A 17,768-nucleotide genomic window follows, 5' to 3' on the forward strand; every position below is an offset into this window, starting at 1 on the left:
AGCCAATTACCCGCGGCGTAATGGGGGTTAGTATTAAGAGAGACTCCTAGTTCAAAATATTCTAGCATAAATGGATCTAAGATCGTTAAAAAATATAAGCATGATCAATTACTTAACGTTTCAAAAGTTAAACTAGATTTAATCAATGAAAAGTTCTTAAATGTTGAGATAATTGCAATAACTTAACTATTCAATAATATCATTTTGAGTAAGAATCTGTTTTATCTGAAAATCTGTACAAATCAGTACGGTGACCCAAATATCTGTCATCTGTACGTACAGATTCTGTACTCAGATCTTTGCTGAAAATCTGTACCATGACAGATAAATCTGTACATGTGGCAACGCTGGTCTAGCCCTCGATAGTCACTTAAGCCGCCTGCCGTAGCCTTCTGTTGTCAAAACCATGACATGTTTTTCTCTGAGTGCTGTTTTTAGCTCTTCTTGCGAACCGCTCATTGATGGTCCCTCTCACTCTCATTCGCGATGAGAGAGCAAGGGTTCATGCGAACCACGGCAGGCGTTCGGATCGTGGTTCGCTCGTGCTTGGTTCGCAATCATGAGCGAACCACACTTGAGCGTCATGACGTATCGTTTGAACCACGATTCGAGTAAGCGAACCGTGACACCACTGACTGTGTGAGTCACACACCAGAAAAGTGCAAAAAAGTGCAAAAAATGCCTCACGGCAAGAAAAAGAGGCGGTCCTCACTAACAGGATCGGCAGATTTGAAGAAGCTAAAGAATGCCAAAGCGCTACCTGCAAAGCCAGGCAGTTTGAGCAAGGACGCTCAAAATTCGTCTGGAAACCAGTTCGCTACCCTCCCTGTGGACGTGAGCGAGAAGGAAGAATTTGAACGACGGCAAAAGTTACCACCCATTTTTGTGAAAACATCGTCATCGGATTCGGTGCGAAAGTGGCTAGCCGGGTTTATCAAATCTGGTGCTTTACGAGCTTCCATTCGCTTGTGTGCTGATGGACTCAAAATTCTGCTACCTACCAGAAAGGATTACAACTACGTTCGGGATTTCCTGAACAACACAAAGATTGAATACTACAGCCATGACGACCCAGGTAAACGCCCCATGAAACAGGTCCTCCGAGGCCTGTACGACATGGGTGTGTGTGTGCTGAAAGAAGAGCTCAAAACTCTTAAGTTGAACTTGATCTAAGTCTTCAAGATGACGAGACACAACAAGGACATCAAGTATCGTGATCAACTCCGCAGTAACAGTTCAATAGGGCGTATCTGCGTTTGTAAACAAGCAGTCTATCCCTGTCTTACTTGACGTGAACTGTCACTTGAGCAAAAGGGATAGCACTGACGAACTGACGTGCCACCCCGAATCTAAACTTGACCGCACTTTCCTATCTTCCTTCTCACTCACCCTCAGCGATCAGCGATTGTCAAACAGACGATTTGACAGATACTCAGCTGCACTTGCTGAGAAACTTTCAGGAACAACAAATGAAAATGGGGGAAAACATATTGAAGCCTGAAAACTTTTTCAAATTCTGAACTAAACGATGAATATTTTGCAAATCTTGCATTATTTAATGTGAAATGAGGCAAGAAATTTCGTTAAACTTCCAAATTAGGCTATCTTTTAGACTTTTCGTAACATTTCCAATCCAACTCTTATTCGCCATTTACACATGTTGTTCCAGAATTCTTCACAGCAAGGAAACAGCTGATCTGACAAAACGTCAAACTCGAATTCTGACAATCGCCGAAGAAGAGAACAGTAGAAAGAAAAAGAAACAGTGTGCGGTCAAAAATGATCGACCAATTTGTTCCTGGTGGCACGTCAGTTCGTCAGTGGGGATAGTCTGCTTGTTTACAAACGCAGATTCGCCCTATTGAAATGTTACTACGGAACTGTACCTGGTTCATCTCGAGAAAGGATCGACAACGCCGTCTGAGCTGAAAGCAGTTCGGGCAATTTTCAACATCATCGTGACTTGGGAACGTTATCGTCCAGTGCACCGTGACGTTACGCAATGTTCGAACTGCTTGCAGTTTGGATATGGTGGAAGGAACTGTTTCATCAAGAGTCGTTGTGCAACCTGCGGAGGTGAGCACAAAACTCAAGCTTGCGAAACAATCAACGAGAACATCGAAGCGAAATGCTTCAATTGCGGCGGCGACCATTCTACCAAGAATCGGAGCTGCCCAAAATGTGCTGAGTTTGTAAAAATTCGGCAGCAAGCGACGACGAGGCACCAACCAAACCGTCGCAAAACACCACCAGCATACACGGAAGTGGATTTTCCTGCTTTGGCGTCACCAGGAGCAGGATCTGTTCCAAATCTGCAGCCATTGCCGTTGAATCAGCGGCAAAGAGTTGCAGAGAATACACCTCCACCTCCTGGCTTCAGTCAGCAACCGAGGGAAAACCAACCTGTATCAACGGGTGAAGGCAGTAGTGACCTGTTTTCACCACAAGAAGTTTTGAACATTTTCATCGAGATGACAACAACACTGCGTGGGTGCAAAACTCGCCAGGAACAAGTAAGAACGCTTGGAGCATTTCGTGCTTGCCATTTCATTAGGGCACATAACTTTTTTAGGCTAGAGTGTGTCCCTTTCACACCTTATGTAAACTGTCATTTGAGTGAAAGGGATACACTATTGTTTACAAAAGTTATGTGCCCTTTTGAAATGTTAGGCTCCATTAATCTTAAAATACAGTTCGTAGTTTACTATTTTGAATATTTCAATAAATGTTTTTTTTTTAGTTTTAAGTTAGGATTAGTTGTTAAAGTGATTTTTTCTTTTTTACCCAAATGTATTTGATTCAATGCAATAATGTAAAACAATTTGAAGTAAATAAAATAAATGTGAACAGTTAATAATAAAACGAAAAATACAACAAAGATGAAGAGTATTGGGCCATACCACTTTTCATGTAAAAGAAATGTAATTGTTATAAGAAAGTTCAATAAAGACATATTTAATTAAAAAAAAAAGCGATATAAAGTATTTTTATCAAAAATGTAATTTAGTACCAGCATTAGCATTAAACAACTAACTTATTCATGTAACATAAGCAAAGCTGCCTATAGAAGCCTTTGGGAAAACATCGAATTAATAGTTCGCTTGGCTTAGTAGGCCCAAAATAGGGACAAATACCCTAGTCCAACAATGTTCAGCACAAGTTTGAATCGAAAGCAATTGAAGAAGAAAGTTGTTCAAATATTTAGATTCCGCTTATTCCGCTTCTACGGTATGTCGTTTGTTCGCTAGCAATGGAAAAGAAAAGTTAGATCTTTCAAAGATAAAAAAAAAGTATAGAAGAATTGCTGTTTGTTGTCCAAACTTAATTCAATATATATTTCCGTTCATATTGTTTGTCTGCTACAATAGATCTGAAATTTTACATTTCACATAAAAAGTTGTACACGCTTTTCTGCATTTGAAAAGCAATTTTGAGGATTTACATCAAAATCGCACTCCATACTTGTAGTTTTGTTTAATTTCATGATTATTTTTTTTAAAGAAAAGTTTCAGTGCAGCAAAATATCTCGCACCCTTCGGCATCGTTAAACGGGCGGTCATAGTTTGTAAAACAACTCAAATGGACACAAAGTTACTAGTACACATGGCCGGCCACCTAGAGACTGTCCTCTCCTAGCGGTGGAAGATCGGGCGATCGTTTGCGGTTGTGTCGCCCATCTTCCTCGCCATCTTGGTCCAGTTGGTCCAGAATGCCATCGTCGTCGGAAATGTCGTCGACATCGTCCAGCGAGGAGAACGTCTGATCCTTCCTTTCAGGCGTTTCTGGCGGCGGTGGTGGTGGTGGTGGAGGAGATTTTTCGAGTTGGGATGATTCTGGTTCCGTTTCCGGATCTGCTTTCGCGGTTAATTCCTGTGGCTGTTCCGCTTCCGGCTCAGTTTCCACTTCTGGTGGTTCGTGTTTCTCGTTAGGCACCGATTCGACTTTTTCCTTCTCCTGATTGCTTTGTTCACCCGTTTGGCTCGGCTCAGAATCGGAAATTTGCTCTCCCAGAATGTTGTTGAGGCATTGCTTCACCTGTTCGATTTCATCTTCCTTGTCCGACGCTTCAAACTCTGTTGTGGCCGCCTCTTGTGGGATGTCTTCCCTTGCAATTTCTGGTTCCGAGTGTGGTTCGGTGTGGTTCGTGACCACTTCAGTTGGGCTTTCTTCCTTCATGTCAACATCCTCCAGCGCTACTTCCGGAGGTGTGCGGGACTCGACCATTTCAACGTCTTCGGGTGATTTCTCCGGTTCCGGTGTGGCTTTCATTTCCGCGTCGTCCGTTTCCGCCGGTTGGATTTCGTCTTCTTTCGGTGCTTCATCGATCGCCATTGGGGGCGCTTGTTCTTCAGTCGTGTCCATTGGAGCGTCTTCCGTGCCGGTTTCGCATATATCCGCATCCAGCGAACTAATGGCAGCTTCGACAGATTGCAACGTATCTGATAAATCGAGCTTCTCCACTTCGTTTGCGCTGCCATTCTCGAGCACGGCTTCTTCCTACAAGAAATAGACAAAAAAAGGTGCAGGTGGTTATGTTCTACATGACCAATATGACAAGGGACCACGTGGACACCTTTTTGGAAATCTCACCCCTCCCCCCCCCCCCCCCTCTCGTGGACAATTGTCCATACAAAAAAAAACTGTTTTGTATGGAGCGTGGACCATCGCCATTACCCCCCCCCCCCCCTTGATGTGTCCACGTGGTTTATGGATGCTCCCCAAAGAACTTTGTACAAAACTCAAAAAAATCATTCTATTTTTATTTAATTTTTTTAATTTTTATCGTGAATTATTAATTCTATTTTATTTTTTTCAATCACTGGCACCTCTGTGGAAGTAAATTGCCAAAACACGAAAATATTGCCACAACAAGTATGGTTCGGAAAATGTAAAACCATGAATTTCGATACCCATATTGGCCCCATTTGTATGGTTCCGTAAATGGCCTCCCGGGAGAACCTTCCCAGTATCGAAAACCATGAATTTTAATACCCATATTGCCGTATGGTTTGATAAATGTCCCCGGTAGAATCTTCCCCAGGGCCATGGCCACTCCGACCAATATCCTACCAGTTTGCTCCCAACTCCGTTGCCCCGAATCATTTCGGTATTCCGGTGACCGCCCTGGCAATCATTAAAAACTTCTTGGTCTTTCAACGTGTGTGTGTGTGTGTGTGTGTGTGTGTGTGTGTGTGTGTGTGTGTGTGTGTGTGTGTGAGCAATAAAATTCCCAACGTAAGGTCCGTCTTTTATAAAAGTCTGATGGACACTAAACCCTCCAAAGGCTATCTGTTGGCTTAAATCGGGGGGATGGCAACCCTATTCCGACCAAAGCAAACTGACAACAGTCGACATTAGCACGGTTGTCAAATGAGAGCCCACAACAAAAGCACTAGCTGTCAAATGGTAGCCCATAACAAATCATTGTTTGGGTTTTTGATTTTCAAATTTTCCGCAATTTAAACGATAAATTCCTGAAAAAAAACACGTGAATTGTGTTGCTGATGGCAAATTCTATCATATTCTTGTAGATTCCATCCCAATATTGGCTGAAAATTCATATCGAAAAAAGTGATTTTTCTGTTTACCTTTTTTTGCTTTTTTTCTTTTGGTCGACAAAACAGTGCGCCCGTACACTCAGAATCGGCATTACACATTTTCCAGTTTGCTTTTACACATTTGCATGGGACTTTTGAGTTCAACCAGGATAACACACTTCGTGTTACCAAAGTAATATGAATAATACTGATTCTGAGTGTTTGTTATCTGAACTTCCAAGATGGCGGCTTCTTCGCTACCCCCTGGCTTAAATAGTTGGCACGGCATGTTGCAGCTTCCACGCAACAGAAACAGAATGTCACGCCGAGGGCATGCGACGGTAACGCTACATTTTTGAAATTTTTAGCATTGACACCGCAGATGGAGCTTAAAGACAAAGTCCTTTGTCAAACAAATTGTAGGCAATAACAGTTTTCGAAGTCCCGGACTGATATTACCTTGTCCTTTTCAGGTTGCTCCTCGGATTTTTCTCCGTCACTGGTCCTAGGTTCATCATCCTTTTCGTCGTTTTGTACGACTTCGGCATTTGTCGAACACGCATCCGTTACATCATCTTTCTTTTCACTCGAATCAGTGTTGCCCTCTTTCATCGGCAAGCCGTCCTCGTCCTTTTTCTCCTCCTCCGCTGTAAAGTCCTTCACCTTCTTGGGTCTGCCCCGGCGCGGTTTGCCGTTCTCCGGCGTTGCACCGCCATTTTGCGCTTTCGGGCTCTTCTTCTTGGCCGGTTTGCTGCCTTCGTAATCGGCATCCTCGCTGTCGTCATCGTCGTCGTCGCTAAAGTTCACCTTTTCCACGTATTTGATGCTGGGTGAGTCGGAAAATTTGACCTTCTTTTTGGCCGAGTTGGGACTTTCGATGCGGTCCGTCACCAGAATGCTCTTCCGCTTCCCGACCGAGCAGATGCTGGTGTTGTTTTGCTGCAGTTCGACCACGTCTTCCTCGTCCAACCCGATAAACTCCTCCTTCTTGGGCTTTCGTGGATGTCGCGAGGTTTTGTCGTGCGAAATCGTCCGGTTCAAGTAGCTCGACAGATCCACGTGCTCTATCCGAACAGATAGCGGACGCAGCTCGACATTGAAGATTCGGTTCAACTCGTTCATGGACGGATCGCTCGGAATGGATATGCTCGGCGAATGGGGAGCTTCATACGTGATGCGGTTGGCGCGGTTTTTTTTCCAGTGCTGCTTTCGCGGGCCCGGAAGCTTGATGAATATTTTGCTGTTGGGTTTGCCTGAAAGAAATGAATTTCAAACAAACGCTAAGTAAACATCTCAACAGTTCAAACCAAAATATTTGATTCCTTACCCTTTCCGCCCTTCTTGCTGGAGCTCGCGTCCGGCGAAAGGCTCTTCTTGCCGGGTCGTCCTGTTGGCGTCATTGTCGGAGTCAGCTTTGTCAGCATGACCGGCATAACGGAACCGTCCTCTTTCTTGGACCTCTTGGAAGCATTCTCCTCGCGACCGCCCCACGATCCTCGGCCCCGCTTTTTGCCTTTTTTGCCACGCCCTCGGTTGCCCTCAAAGGTGGCACAAATGTCCCCCAGCGAATCCAGATCGATCTTGCCCAGTGCAACGTTGCAATCCCGAATGGTGGCAAAGTGCTTGCAGAAGCGCTGGCCGTTGGCGTAGTTTCGTGCAAGCTTTTCGTACTTAATGGAAATCTCCAACAGGTACAGACACGTCGTGCATGCTCTGACGGTGTCCGTGTTACCAATATCGATGGTCGTACATTGCTTGAGCAGATAGTCGACGACACGGTCCACACCTGGTTCACCACTTACGGTGTTTTCCGACTTGCAAACGAAGCAACTGTCCACGTCAAAGTCGGAACACCGGTCGATGCTTTGCTTAAACTCCCGGATGCGGCCAACGTTAAAATGACACTCGATGCAGATGCGGCATTCGTCGGTCGGAAGCTGTGGGAAAAAAAGAAGATATTGTAATGTTACGTTAGCAACACATGAATGAAAAATAAATCTGTGAAAAGTCAATAACTCAGTGACAAACCCATTCTTGCAAGCGGACATGCGATTACATATTTTGTTTTCTAGGATTTTTGAAAAAAAAAAGTTAGATTTTGTTTACCCTGTGATCAATGCGTCAAATTCTGTATCAAGTAGACCAATATCTGTTTTACACCTAATCCGACAAAATGTTAAACATTATTTTAATTCATTCTAAATAACAGTTTTTCCTATCAAATTAACAACTCCTTAACTTCAAACTTACGTGAAATTTCCTGAGGATTCCGAATATGTAAAAATTCAGCCCAAAAACTGCCGTCTTCTTGAACTACAGGGCAAAAGTTAACGTTCCGTCAGTGTCTATGGGTCAAAAAGCGATACACCTCTAGTAATTTCTTAACAACAAAAACAAAAAAAAATTAAAGGAGATTTTCAAACATTTGGGTATAGTTTTCGAGCAATTCCAACAAAAATGTTAGAAAAATTATTTTTCGAGGGGTAATTTTTGGCCAAAAACGTACCTCAACTTTAGAAAGCTGCCAAAATAACAGGGTTTGTTCTAGGAACAAGATTTTTTCAGCGAAGTCATCTTAAGATGTCCCCTACACAACCCTTTTAACAGAATCCAGTTTCATTGAGAAGAACCTGAGAAATGGTAAAATCCGTAAAAAATCACTTTGACCCAATGTCACCCCCACTGACGGTTGTAAAAAGTTTGTTAGAGAAAAATCGTAAATCTATGAGAAAAACTGCGATTGGCCAAAAAGTTAATTCCGTATACACTCAAAATCAGAAGTACCCCGCAAAAAGGGTTCTATCTACCCTTTATCTGTCATCCCAAAGAAAAAAAATCCTTTTTGAGGGTTACTTCCACCCTTTTTTTCAAGTTTACCCGTCGTCACCCTTTTGCAAAGGGTTACTACCGGTAAACTTGAAAAAAGGATGGAAGTAACCCTCAAAAAGGTTTTTTTTTTCTTAGGGATGACAGATAAAGGGTAGATAGAACCCTTTTTGAAGGGTACTTCTGATTTTGAGTGTAGGCTTATTATACACTCAAACCCTGATGGTTTGACACCAACTGTTGTCAAACGAACGGGGTCACGTTTTAGTTTGACACCCTTTTTACACGGAGTTCACACACACAACCAAACGTTTGTTTTGATAGTGTGCGTGAGCGCCGTGTAAAAAGTGACAGTTCGTCACTTTTTAGTTTAACTTTGACCAACCAACGGGGTACAAACTAAAATAGTGTCAAACGAAAATGTGACCAACCAGCGGGGTTTTAGTGTATTATTATATTATATTATATTATAATAGTCCATGAAATTCCCAAACTTTTGACCTTGAGGAGTATGGGTGTTGAAGGATGTGGCAAAAAAAATATGAAAGTTAAAAAAACATTTTTTTGCAATTCCGTAGTGAAACTACTTACTTTTCCTGTCATTCTTGAACGACGAAATAGCCTACTTTTCTGTACCAAAAATAACAGAATCGAATAGCAACACTTTTCAAAATAAATGCTGAAAAGTTTTACTTTTCAGCACTGAAATGGGTGCTGAAAAGTTGAACTTTTCAGCACTTGTTTCGAAAAGTAACACTTTTCAACATTTTTTTGATTTAAACGATTTATTGACAAAATACAAGAAAATTTTACTTAAAATTCCACTCAATGGGTGTTTTTCGGAATTGCAAAAAATGTTGTATGGAACTCGTTGCAAAACTTGTTTTTTTAGCACTCGACGTATTTATCCAACTCGGTGAACCTCGTTGGATAAATGTACGACTCGTGCTGAAAAAATCCTCTTTTTGCAACTTGTTGCATAAACTACTATTAAACAGTAATTTGCATAAGCTATAAGAAAAGTCAAACCAATCTTAGATGTATATAGCGCATTTTAAAGTGCTTCAAAATACCTTTCGAATGCAACTAAGAGAAATAAAGTTGATGAAGTATTGCGCAAATGGGAGCAATTTTAAACTTTTTTCATGTGTTTTGGATCTCAAACTTCAATGCCCATTTTACCCCACTTCTCTTTTTCGTAGATGGCTCATAATTGGAATGAGTTCATCTCATGTATAGACAAACAAACGTTGAAAGTTTCATCCAAATCGGAGGAACTCGATACGACCTGTTACACACTGGTGATCTAAAAGTTTGGTTGTTGCAGGTTAGCCAAATTTGACAAATAGTTTTAGTAAAATGCTTAAGCAATGAAACTTTGACCGGCGACGAGACAAGCAATTTCTGTTGCTGCAAAGCGAAGAGATATTTGAATGCACGTCTCAGCATATGGATCCTTTAAATTGAGTAATCCTCAATTGGCTTCGTAAGTGGAACCTCATCCAGAACCAAAACCAAGGGTATTCAACCAAGGAGGAACATAATTGTTTTTTTTTTTGTTGGAATATTAGTTAGAATGGTTTGTAGTTTCTTTGCTGACCGTGGTTGTCTCTTGTATATGGAAAAAAGGCAGAATAGGTATCGAAAAATATTTAATTAGATAATAATAATAAGATCCAGCTTGTGATGATACACTAACTTCCCTTTACTAACCAATCGAATCCAGAAGGGAAAAGATAGGGGAAATATACCCTTTCTGATCAAACACCTATCTTCGTCATATGAAATGTTTGATGCTCGATTAAAGTTCCAAAAATACCGTCAGTGGGGGTGACTATGGGTCAAAAAACGATACATCTCTCGTACAAACTTACAAGCGACAGCACCGCCTCAAGTAAGCACGCAAATTTAAGGGGTTACATACATGTAAATCGTCCAAAAAGGCAGAGGTTGGTATGAGTACACATTTAAACTTTTTTTAAATCTTTTTGCAGGTAATTGAAATATACATTTTGATCTATTGATAAAATAAATATATATATAAATATAAATACAGATATTTGGATGTACCATTGCCGAGATATAGCTATTTTAAGTTAGCAGTTTCAAAAAACGGGTGCCACGATATCTCAACACTGCTTTGACCAAATTGGCTCAAAATTTTGGTGAAGACTCGTTAAACCGGTCCTGTGTGCATGACGAAGGCCGATTTTCAAAAACTTAATTAAAAAAAAAGATAAAAATATTTTTTTGATTTTCATATTAAAAAAATCGTCAGTTTTTGATTTTTGTATTTAAAAAAAAACAAAAATTTCAAAATTGGGCTTCGTCATGCACACGGGATATGTCTTGGGAGTCTTCACCCCAAATTTCAGCCAATTTGGTCCATCCCATCTCGAGATATCGTGGCACCCGTAAATCAACTTGGTGTTTAGAGAAAAACGTTCACAAAGTTTGACAGTTCGCTTTGCGCATGGAAAAATTATGAACTTAAATCGTCTCTTACTCAGTTCAGTCACGAAATATCTTCATGAAACTTTCAGGAGTGATTGAAAATTATCTTTTTAGTGAATTAGTGATTTTTCTGGAATATGAAATTTTGTGATTTTCATGACATGTATGTAACCCCTTAAGCCATTTACTGGCCAAAAAGATCAAAGTTAATACACTTTTGATCATCGTCTGCCTGTGTGGATCAATCGGACCGCGCACTGGACTCACAATCCAGAGGTCGCCGGTTCGAATCCCGAGGCGGACGCTAAAAATTCTAAGTGTAAATATCCCGGTCGGAAATGGCGGACGCAATTCTGGCGTTCGTCTGGGGGCTTGCGCCAGCCATCTGGCTGAAATTTTCCCAGATTTGCCCCAGATTTCTGCCATGATTTCTGGCGAATATGACACAAACCGGTCGTGCACGGTTCAACCGATTGAACCGGTTGATTTTGCTGCCAGACAGCTGGCTGAAATTTTGCCCGATTTTCGCCAGATTCGTCTGGCGTTACGCAAAACTTGGCTAGAATAAGTGTGCCAAGTGTGTCTGAACTGCACGACAAACGTCCGCCTGCGCCAGACGCTCAAATTTACCAGATAATTTTCCGAGTGGGATAGGTATTCGGTGCCCTCTCCCCGTGCCATACCTTCACACTTAGGAGACCCGGGAGGCGGAGTCTTGTCGCAAAAAGAACGATACACGCCTGTGGATCCGTTGACGAAACCGCAAGGTTTAAGAGGGCCACATTAAAAGGTGTTACGTCGATTCCGTTTTTTCCGTTTTTGATCTTAATTTCTATTTTGCGAAACCATTTCTCATTATTTTGGTGGCACACACATCCTCACGCTAGCTGATTAACAAAAGTCTCCATCAATATCTTTTCACTTGCGCTAACGATTTCAAACCGCTTGAGATATAAAATTGCTTTTAACTACCGGCAACATGTTCTTTTGCACATTAGTTAGTCACTTACTTGAAAAATAATCCCGAAACATGTAAATAATCAGCAATCGCCATCAAAAAAACAAACGCGCCAAGTCTTTTGACGTTTGAATTTTGACGACCCATTCCAATCGAAGGCTAAAGAAACCCGAGCGAGAAGCGAAGGCAAATAAAGAACAAAGGGTGGCTACCAACACAACCAGAAGCGCCTGTTGGAGTGAGCCAGTGATGCCAGGAAATTTTCTCTATAAATGCTACTTTTCGTGAGGACCTATTCGCTTAAAATTTCATCAATTTTGGCAGCACTAAGCAGATCCAAAAGAGAGCTGGAAGAAAAAAATAACTAAGCTGAAAATAGGAAAATGGGCGTGGCCCAATGTACTCGACTGATTAGAATGCGTTTGGGATTTTTTTTAATGCTTGTAAAAGGAATAGCATAACTTTTAACAAAAGTGAAAATAAACAGAAATGTTCACAAAAAATTGCTCTACTCGTTGGTGTAATTGGTTTTAGTAAATTTCAAGGAACACTCCAGATTATCCAGCATCATTCAAACACGACCGCTTATTAGGCTTAAAATGGGTATATTTCCCCTAACCAGTTTGTGTTGGTCCGAGCCGAGATTTGAACTCCGATCTACCGCTTACGAGGCGGAAGCGTTACCACTATGATACGTGGCTCGGTAAAGGCTGGACAAAGATGTCCTGATTCTCAACTAATTCAGCCAGTTTATTTGCGTTCCTGACGACATTGGCTGATGCCTGAAAAGATTTGTTTTCATTTTTCGACTCCCTCCGCAAACGTTAAACCATACAAAATTACTGTCGGATGTTTCCTGGAAGAGATCCGGAAAAAAAAAAATCCGGCAACAATTTGTGAAGGTATGTAGATTAGTATGGTAAGGCGGGTTTTCCACCTGTCAAATAGTTAGCACCGTTAGCACGAATCCCGGATTTTATATGGAGATTTTCGAAAAAGTGAAAATTTGTCCATTTCCCGGCCAAATTTCTCCGGATTTTTTTTCTGTAGGGTTGTTAAGCATGCCAAACTGAACCGAAATACGCAAAAATATTACTAAAAAAAAACAAAAAAACGCGTTTTCTTAAAAATGTTGTTTGAATAGCAGAAAACAACAAAATTTATGAGAATAGGCTTGGTGTGCCGAAAATTTATATTTTTCCTTTAAGTGGACCATTTTCAAACTAACTCGTATATTTTCTTAGAGTATATTATTTTACTTTAATAATTTAGTATTACATATTTGTAAAAACTTTGCAACCTTGTAGACGATTTTTTTTATTATTTTCAAATAAATCCTTAGAACATGAATCGATAGTGTTAAATTTTATCATGTTTCGTTAAATTCTTAGGTTTCATCACTGAGAAAGTGATAAATACAACACAAAGTAAATTGTTTGCATTTTACTCTGGGTCCAGCATTCCCATTTCTGTTTAGCACTTGCAATCCTTGCATACCCTTGAAATTTTGCGCATGTCCATGTCCGCTCCACAAGAAAGGACAATTTCGCGGAAGCCATTTTTACCGCCGAATTGCTTTTTTCAGAAAAGGTAAAAAACGCATTCCAGAATTCTTCCGGTATCGACTCTGGACCGAATCTGTGCAGATGTTTGTGAAATAGATTTATTTTTGCGTACCGTGATGCTGTAGATCTTCTGGATAGCCTTCGCCGTGCAGGAATCGTCCACCAGGATTTGCCGCTGCTTGAGGCAAAACAGGCAGGTCTTATTTTTCACATTCATTACGTGACGAATCGCACCGAATCGCCGTTTTGGAGTCCGTTTATCCGCGGGGCTACTGGACTGGACCGGGAACGCGGGCGGCGACAAACAAGCGAACGAAATCCGTCTCAAGCTTCCGCTCTGTTGTCAAACATTGTTCACCCGCTTGCAACGGAATGCGACGGAACGAAAATGCCACAAAGATGCTCCCGCAATCGGAATCGCTTCTTTTCAGTGAAGTAGCTGCGAACCGTCGTCGTCACTGATTTTTTTTTCGCGAGTAGTTTTTCGCGCAATTTCCGCCACTAATCACTGCTCCGCAAAATGTTTTTCAGCGCCGCTGCTTTTCTTCTTCACTTTTTTTCTCTCTTTACTTTTCGCTGTTTGACGTCGTTTTCAGAGTGGCATTTTCGAAAAAAGTTATGGACTCGAACACAGCAATGCCCAACCTACTATGTTTCTGACTGATCACTTATTTAGTATTTATTTAAATAAATAAAGAATGTTATGAAGTAAAATTAAACCAGACGTTTTATCTAGCTTTTTATGTAAAAAATTAATTCAATGAATTAATTACAAAACCCCGAATTTACACAATACATGGGGATTTTGACACTAGTCATAGGTTTGGATATGTACAAATTTGAGGTTAATGACGCGCTGTTTTCTTTTTGCGTAAATTTATTTTTCATGGTGCGCAACCATGCCAGATATACAGATAAATCTATATTAGACAGATTTTTCGGTCCCAAAAATCTGCATATACAGATTTTTTAAAATGATTTGATTTAAAAATTTCTACAATTTCGTAATTGAATTATACTTTAATATGATTAAACAGCTTAAATCTGTTGTTAAAAGTCTAACAACAGTTGACTTCGAATTCAACATGATACAGATAAAATACAGATTTATTTTCAAGAAAATACAGATCTCCCATAAAAAAATCTGGTATCGTTGGCTCGTGCGAATGACATTTCGAAAGCAGTTTCGAAAAATAAGGACGCACTTTGGGAGCGTTCTTCTATTGCGTAACGCAGTAAGGGTGAGAAAATGAGGGGGGGGGGGGGAGGGGGGTCAATGGCTGTGTTACGCTCAGGGAGTAGACTAGGGACCCTAAATAGGGAGACTGGTCGATGCAGGGATGCCACATTTGAAGATTTTCGAGTACAGGCTCAATGCTCAAACGTGTTGTTTTGCCATGTTATTCGATGATTTTTAAATAAATGATTTACTCACGAAAATGATAACAATGTTTTGCTCCTTTTGCCAAACACAAATTTGTAAAATCTCGATTAAATTTTCAAAAGGCCCTATCTGCATAGGAAACCCATGAGGGATAGGTTGTTTTGAAAATTTAATCTAGAAATATTGTTTTGCCATCAAGTTAAACTCATTTGCGTTTTTGTGATGTGCCCGAAAATCTTCAAAATCTGGCATGCCCGATGGGAATTTGACGTACCCAAACAGACGCAAGTTTGACGTATCCAAACGAGCATTACGCCCAGCAAAACTTGGCAGTGTTGGCAAGCACAAAACATACGTTGCCAGATCGATTTAGCAAAGTCTGCATGGCCAGTCTCCCTATTTAGGGTCTCTAGAGTAGACGACAGACGACATCTCGAGTTTTTTTTTGAAAAGGTCCTATAAACAAAATTTTCACTTTTTGCTTTTTGGGTGTTTTTGAATACCCCTGACTCAAGGCGGTTCTAAAAACACCCAAAATGCAAAAATTAAAAATTTTGTTTATAGGACCTTTTCAAAAAAAAAAACTCGAGACATGTCAAACTCCATACAGTAAGAGCCAACGGCAACTTTGATGAAGCTGGCAAAAGAGAAATTTACACATTAGATGGCTTTTTGAGCAGAACCAGCGCAATGTGTATAGTAGAATCAAAAGTAGAATCGGCACATCGATTTCAAAACCACGCGGTTTAACCTTCCAATGTGTACCATCGACACATTTGGTCTTAATTTTTACCTTCCGTATGTACCTTCAGACCCCCCCCCCCTCCCCCTGTCACGCACTTTTCCTATACCTTTAGGGCTGGTATGCTCTTCAAAAGAAAGGGGGTCAAGAAACAGCTTTACGAACAGCAGAACAAAGGAGAGGGAGCGTTTTCTTGGGGCTTTTCTTCACCCTCTCTGGCTTGCTTTCGCTGCTGCTGCTGCCCATTTGAAATTTTTCCTGACCGATTCCTTCCGAAGTGCGTACCTTACATTAAAATGGGCTGTCACAAAACCCTAGACCCCCCGCCCCTCCCCCTATTCCTGGACGTAATTTTTGATCGAACCCTTATAGACGTATCCAGTTTGAAATGTCCGGTAGGTGGCCAATGGTGTTAGAAATGACAGCTTCCATGTATTTGAATATGGGAGCTCAGGAAAACTCAATTTTTAAGCAATAAAATGATTATTTATGATAAAAGTATTGATTGATTAGGTGCACAAAATGTGTCCAGAATATTTTTAAAATAAAAACTGTTCGAAAAATTTGCAATTGAGATAAGTACACCATTCGATTCAGCAGGAATTTTGGGCACCAAAAATATATAGTTTTCATATGTTAAGTATTTTATTTTAGAAGAAAATTAACAAAAAGTATGAAAATCGAGACATTTAGTATGGGAGCTGTCAAATCTCTCACCATCAAAAAGCAGCGTTGAGCTTTCGCTGGATTTGTCTATAGTCAACTCAGTGCAGTTCCAACGTGAGTTCCAAACTGCTGCAGCGAAAAACGCAAACGCTGCTTCGTTTCCGCTGGAAGCTGCGCGGGCTGGGCGCGGCCAAGGGCCAAGGGTAAGCTGTTCCGCGTCCTCTCGTTCCGGGTTAACGGATCGAGGAGAAAAGCACAGACAAACAGACGGGACACTCGAGTGCCGAACCATCGTCCTCCAAAAACGGTTATTTCAAATGCAATTTTGTTTCGGCATCCACTCACCCGGCGCTGATGGCGCTGCTGTCGTGACAGCTCGCCAGTCTATTCTCAGTGTGTGTGAAGCGTGTTTTTGTTTTTAAGTTGAGCGTGAGCACGTGCGAAGCAGTAAATGAGAGCACAAATATTTATGGAATTCTGGAATTCTAACCGTAAATCACAATCCAGGCTAGCCAGAACAAAATTGGGGCAGTCTGCCTGCCGATGTCGAGGTTGCTGCTGAGGCGCCGGCTACTGCGGAGGAAGCCGGATCCTGTATTGGAATTACTCCTTCGGAGCAACCTGCTTACCCTTCGTGGACTGCTGCTCAGATTGCTACTGCTGGTCGTTCTTTTGGCGATGTTGCGCCACTCAATCTTTTGCCAGTTCAGTTTCTGTGCTTGTTTCGATGTAAATTTTGCGGCAGCGTTTTTTGTAATCTCTGCCACTTTTTGCTTTTGTTGTTTGACGCGCCGTGGACACGTTCCCCGTGGAAATTTCCAAAACGCCCATCGTGGGGATTATATCCGGTAGGTTTGAGTTGGATTTATCTATTTCGGCGGCCACTACTGATGCTTTCGTGACCAGGGGCATCTTGTTGATGATGGTGTTATAGGAGAACTCTTCGACAGAATTTGGTAGCAACTGGGGGGGACCAGTGATTTGGTCTCTGTCGTTGCGGTTGGGGTGCGTCGTTGCTGGTGCTGCATGATTTGGCTCATAAGGTTCTGCTATCGGAAACGGAACCAACCCGCCGTCATCTTCGGCCTTCGGTGTTGATTTTGATTCTTTTCATCGAGTAGCAACAACAAAATATTTCGATGTTGATGTTTACAATCGTTTAGGCTTGATTGTCTCACGCCTAGTCTCACGCATACACTGACGTGGCACATGACAGTAATAAGTTTGTATTGGTATGTTTGGGCTGCGCTTCGGCATCAGCTCACCAGGCAGCGCTGGCGTCGCCGTGATTTGGTGATTTGATGAAGGACGATGGATTTCAAAGATAATTTGTATGGAGAGTCACGTCTGTTTGTCTGTGAGAAAAGGGTGGAGTTGATGGCTCAACAAATATCTTTTGACTCGCGCCGGTATGGTCATTCGATCGCCCGAGGAGGATGAAGCCGAGCGAGAGAAGGCTCAGCGGACTAATGAGGAGGGGATCCGGCATACTGATGATATTGCTCTCTTACCCAGTCACGACGTTCTAGCAGAATTCTAACAGAGTTCTCATAGAGCTGGATATTCTTACAGCATTCTAGCAGAAATGTTTCACCGTTCTAGCAGGATTCTGGCAGAACCAGCTCTGCTAGAATAT

The 17,768-nt window shown here is 41.6% G+C and overlaps 2 protein-coding genes across 2 annotated transcripts in view; one reads left to right on the forward strand and one right to left on the reverse strand.

The window, feature by feature from the left end:
- The window catches only part of LOC120418059 (acetylcholine receptor subunit alpha-like), a 664,850-nt gene that overhangs the window by 244,202 nt on the left and 402,880 nt on the right, over positions 1-17,768 (forward strand). The gene's annotated exons all lie outside the window — the stretch shown is intronic.
- Positions 3,302-13,974, reverse strand: LOC120418058 (fibrous sheath CABYR-binding protein-like). Its single transcript, XM_039580312.1, has 4 exons — positions 13,453-13,974; positions 6,865-7,474; positions 5,997-6,790; positions 3,302-4,497 (listed from the first exon to the last, which is right to left on the reverse strand). Exons 1-4 carry the CDS (start codon positions 13,555-13,557, stop codon positions 3,616-3,618), a joined length of 2,391 nt encoding a protein of 796 aa, XP_039436246.1. The 5' UTR covers positions 13,558-13,974; the 3' UTR covers positions 3,302-3,615.

Source organism: Culex pipiens, chromosome 1 (genome assembly GCF_016801865.2).
Source record: "Culex pipiens pallens isolate TS chromosome 1, TS_CPP_V2, whole genome shotgun sequence".
Classification (NCBI taxonomy): domain Eukaryota; kingdom Metazoa; phylum Arthropoda; class Insecta; order Diptera; family Culicidae; genus Culex; species Culex pipiens.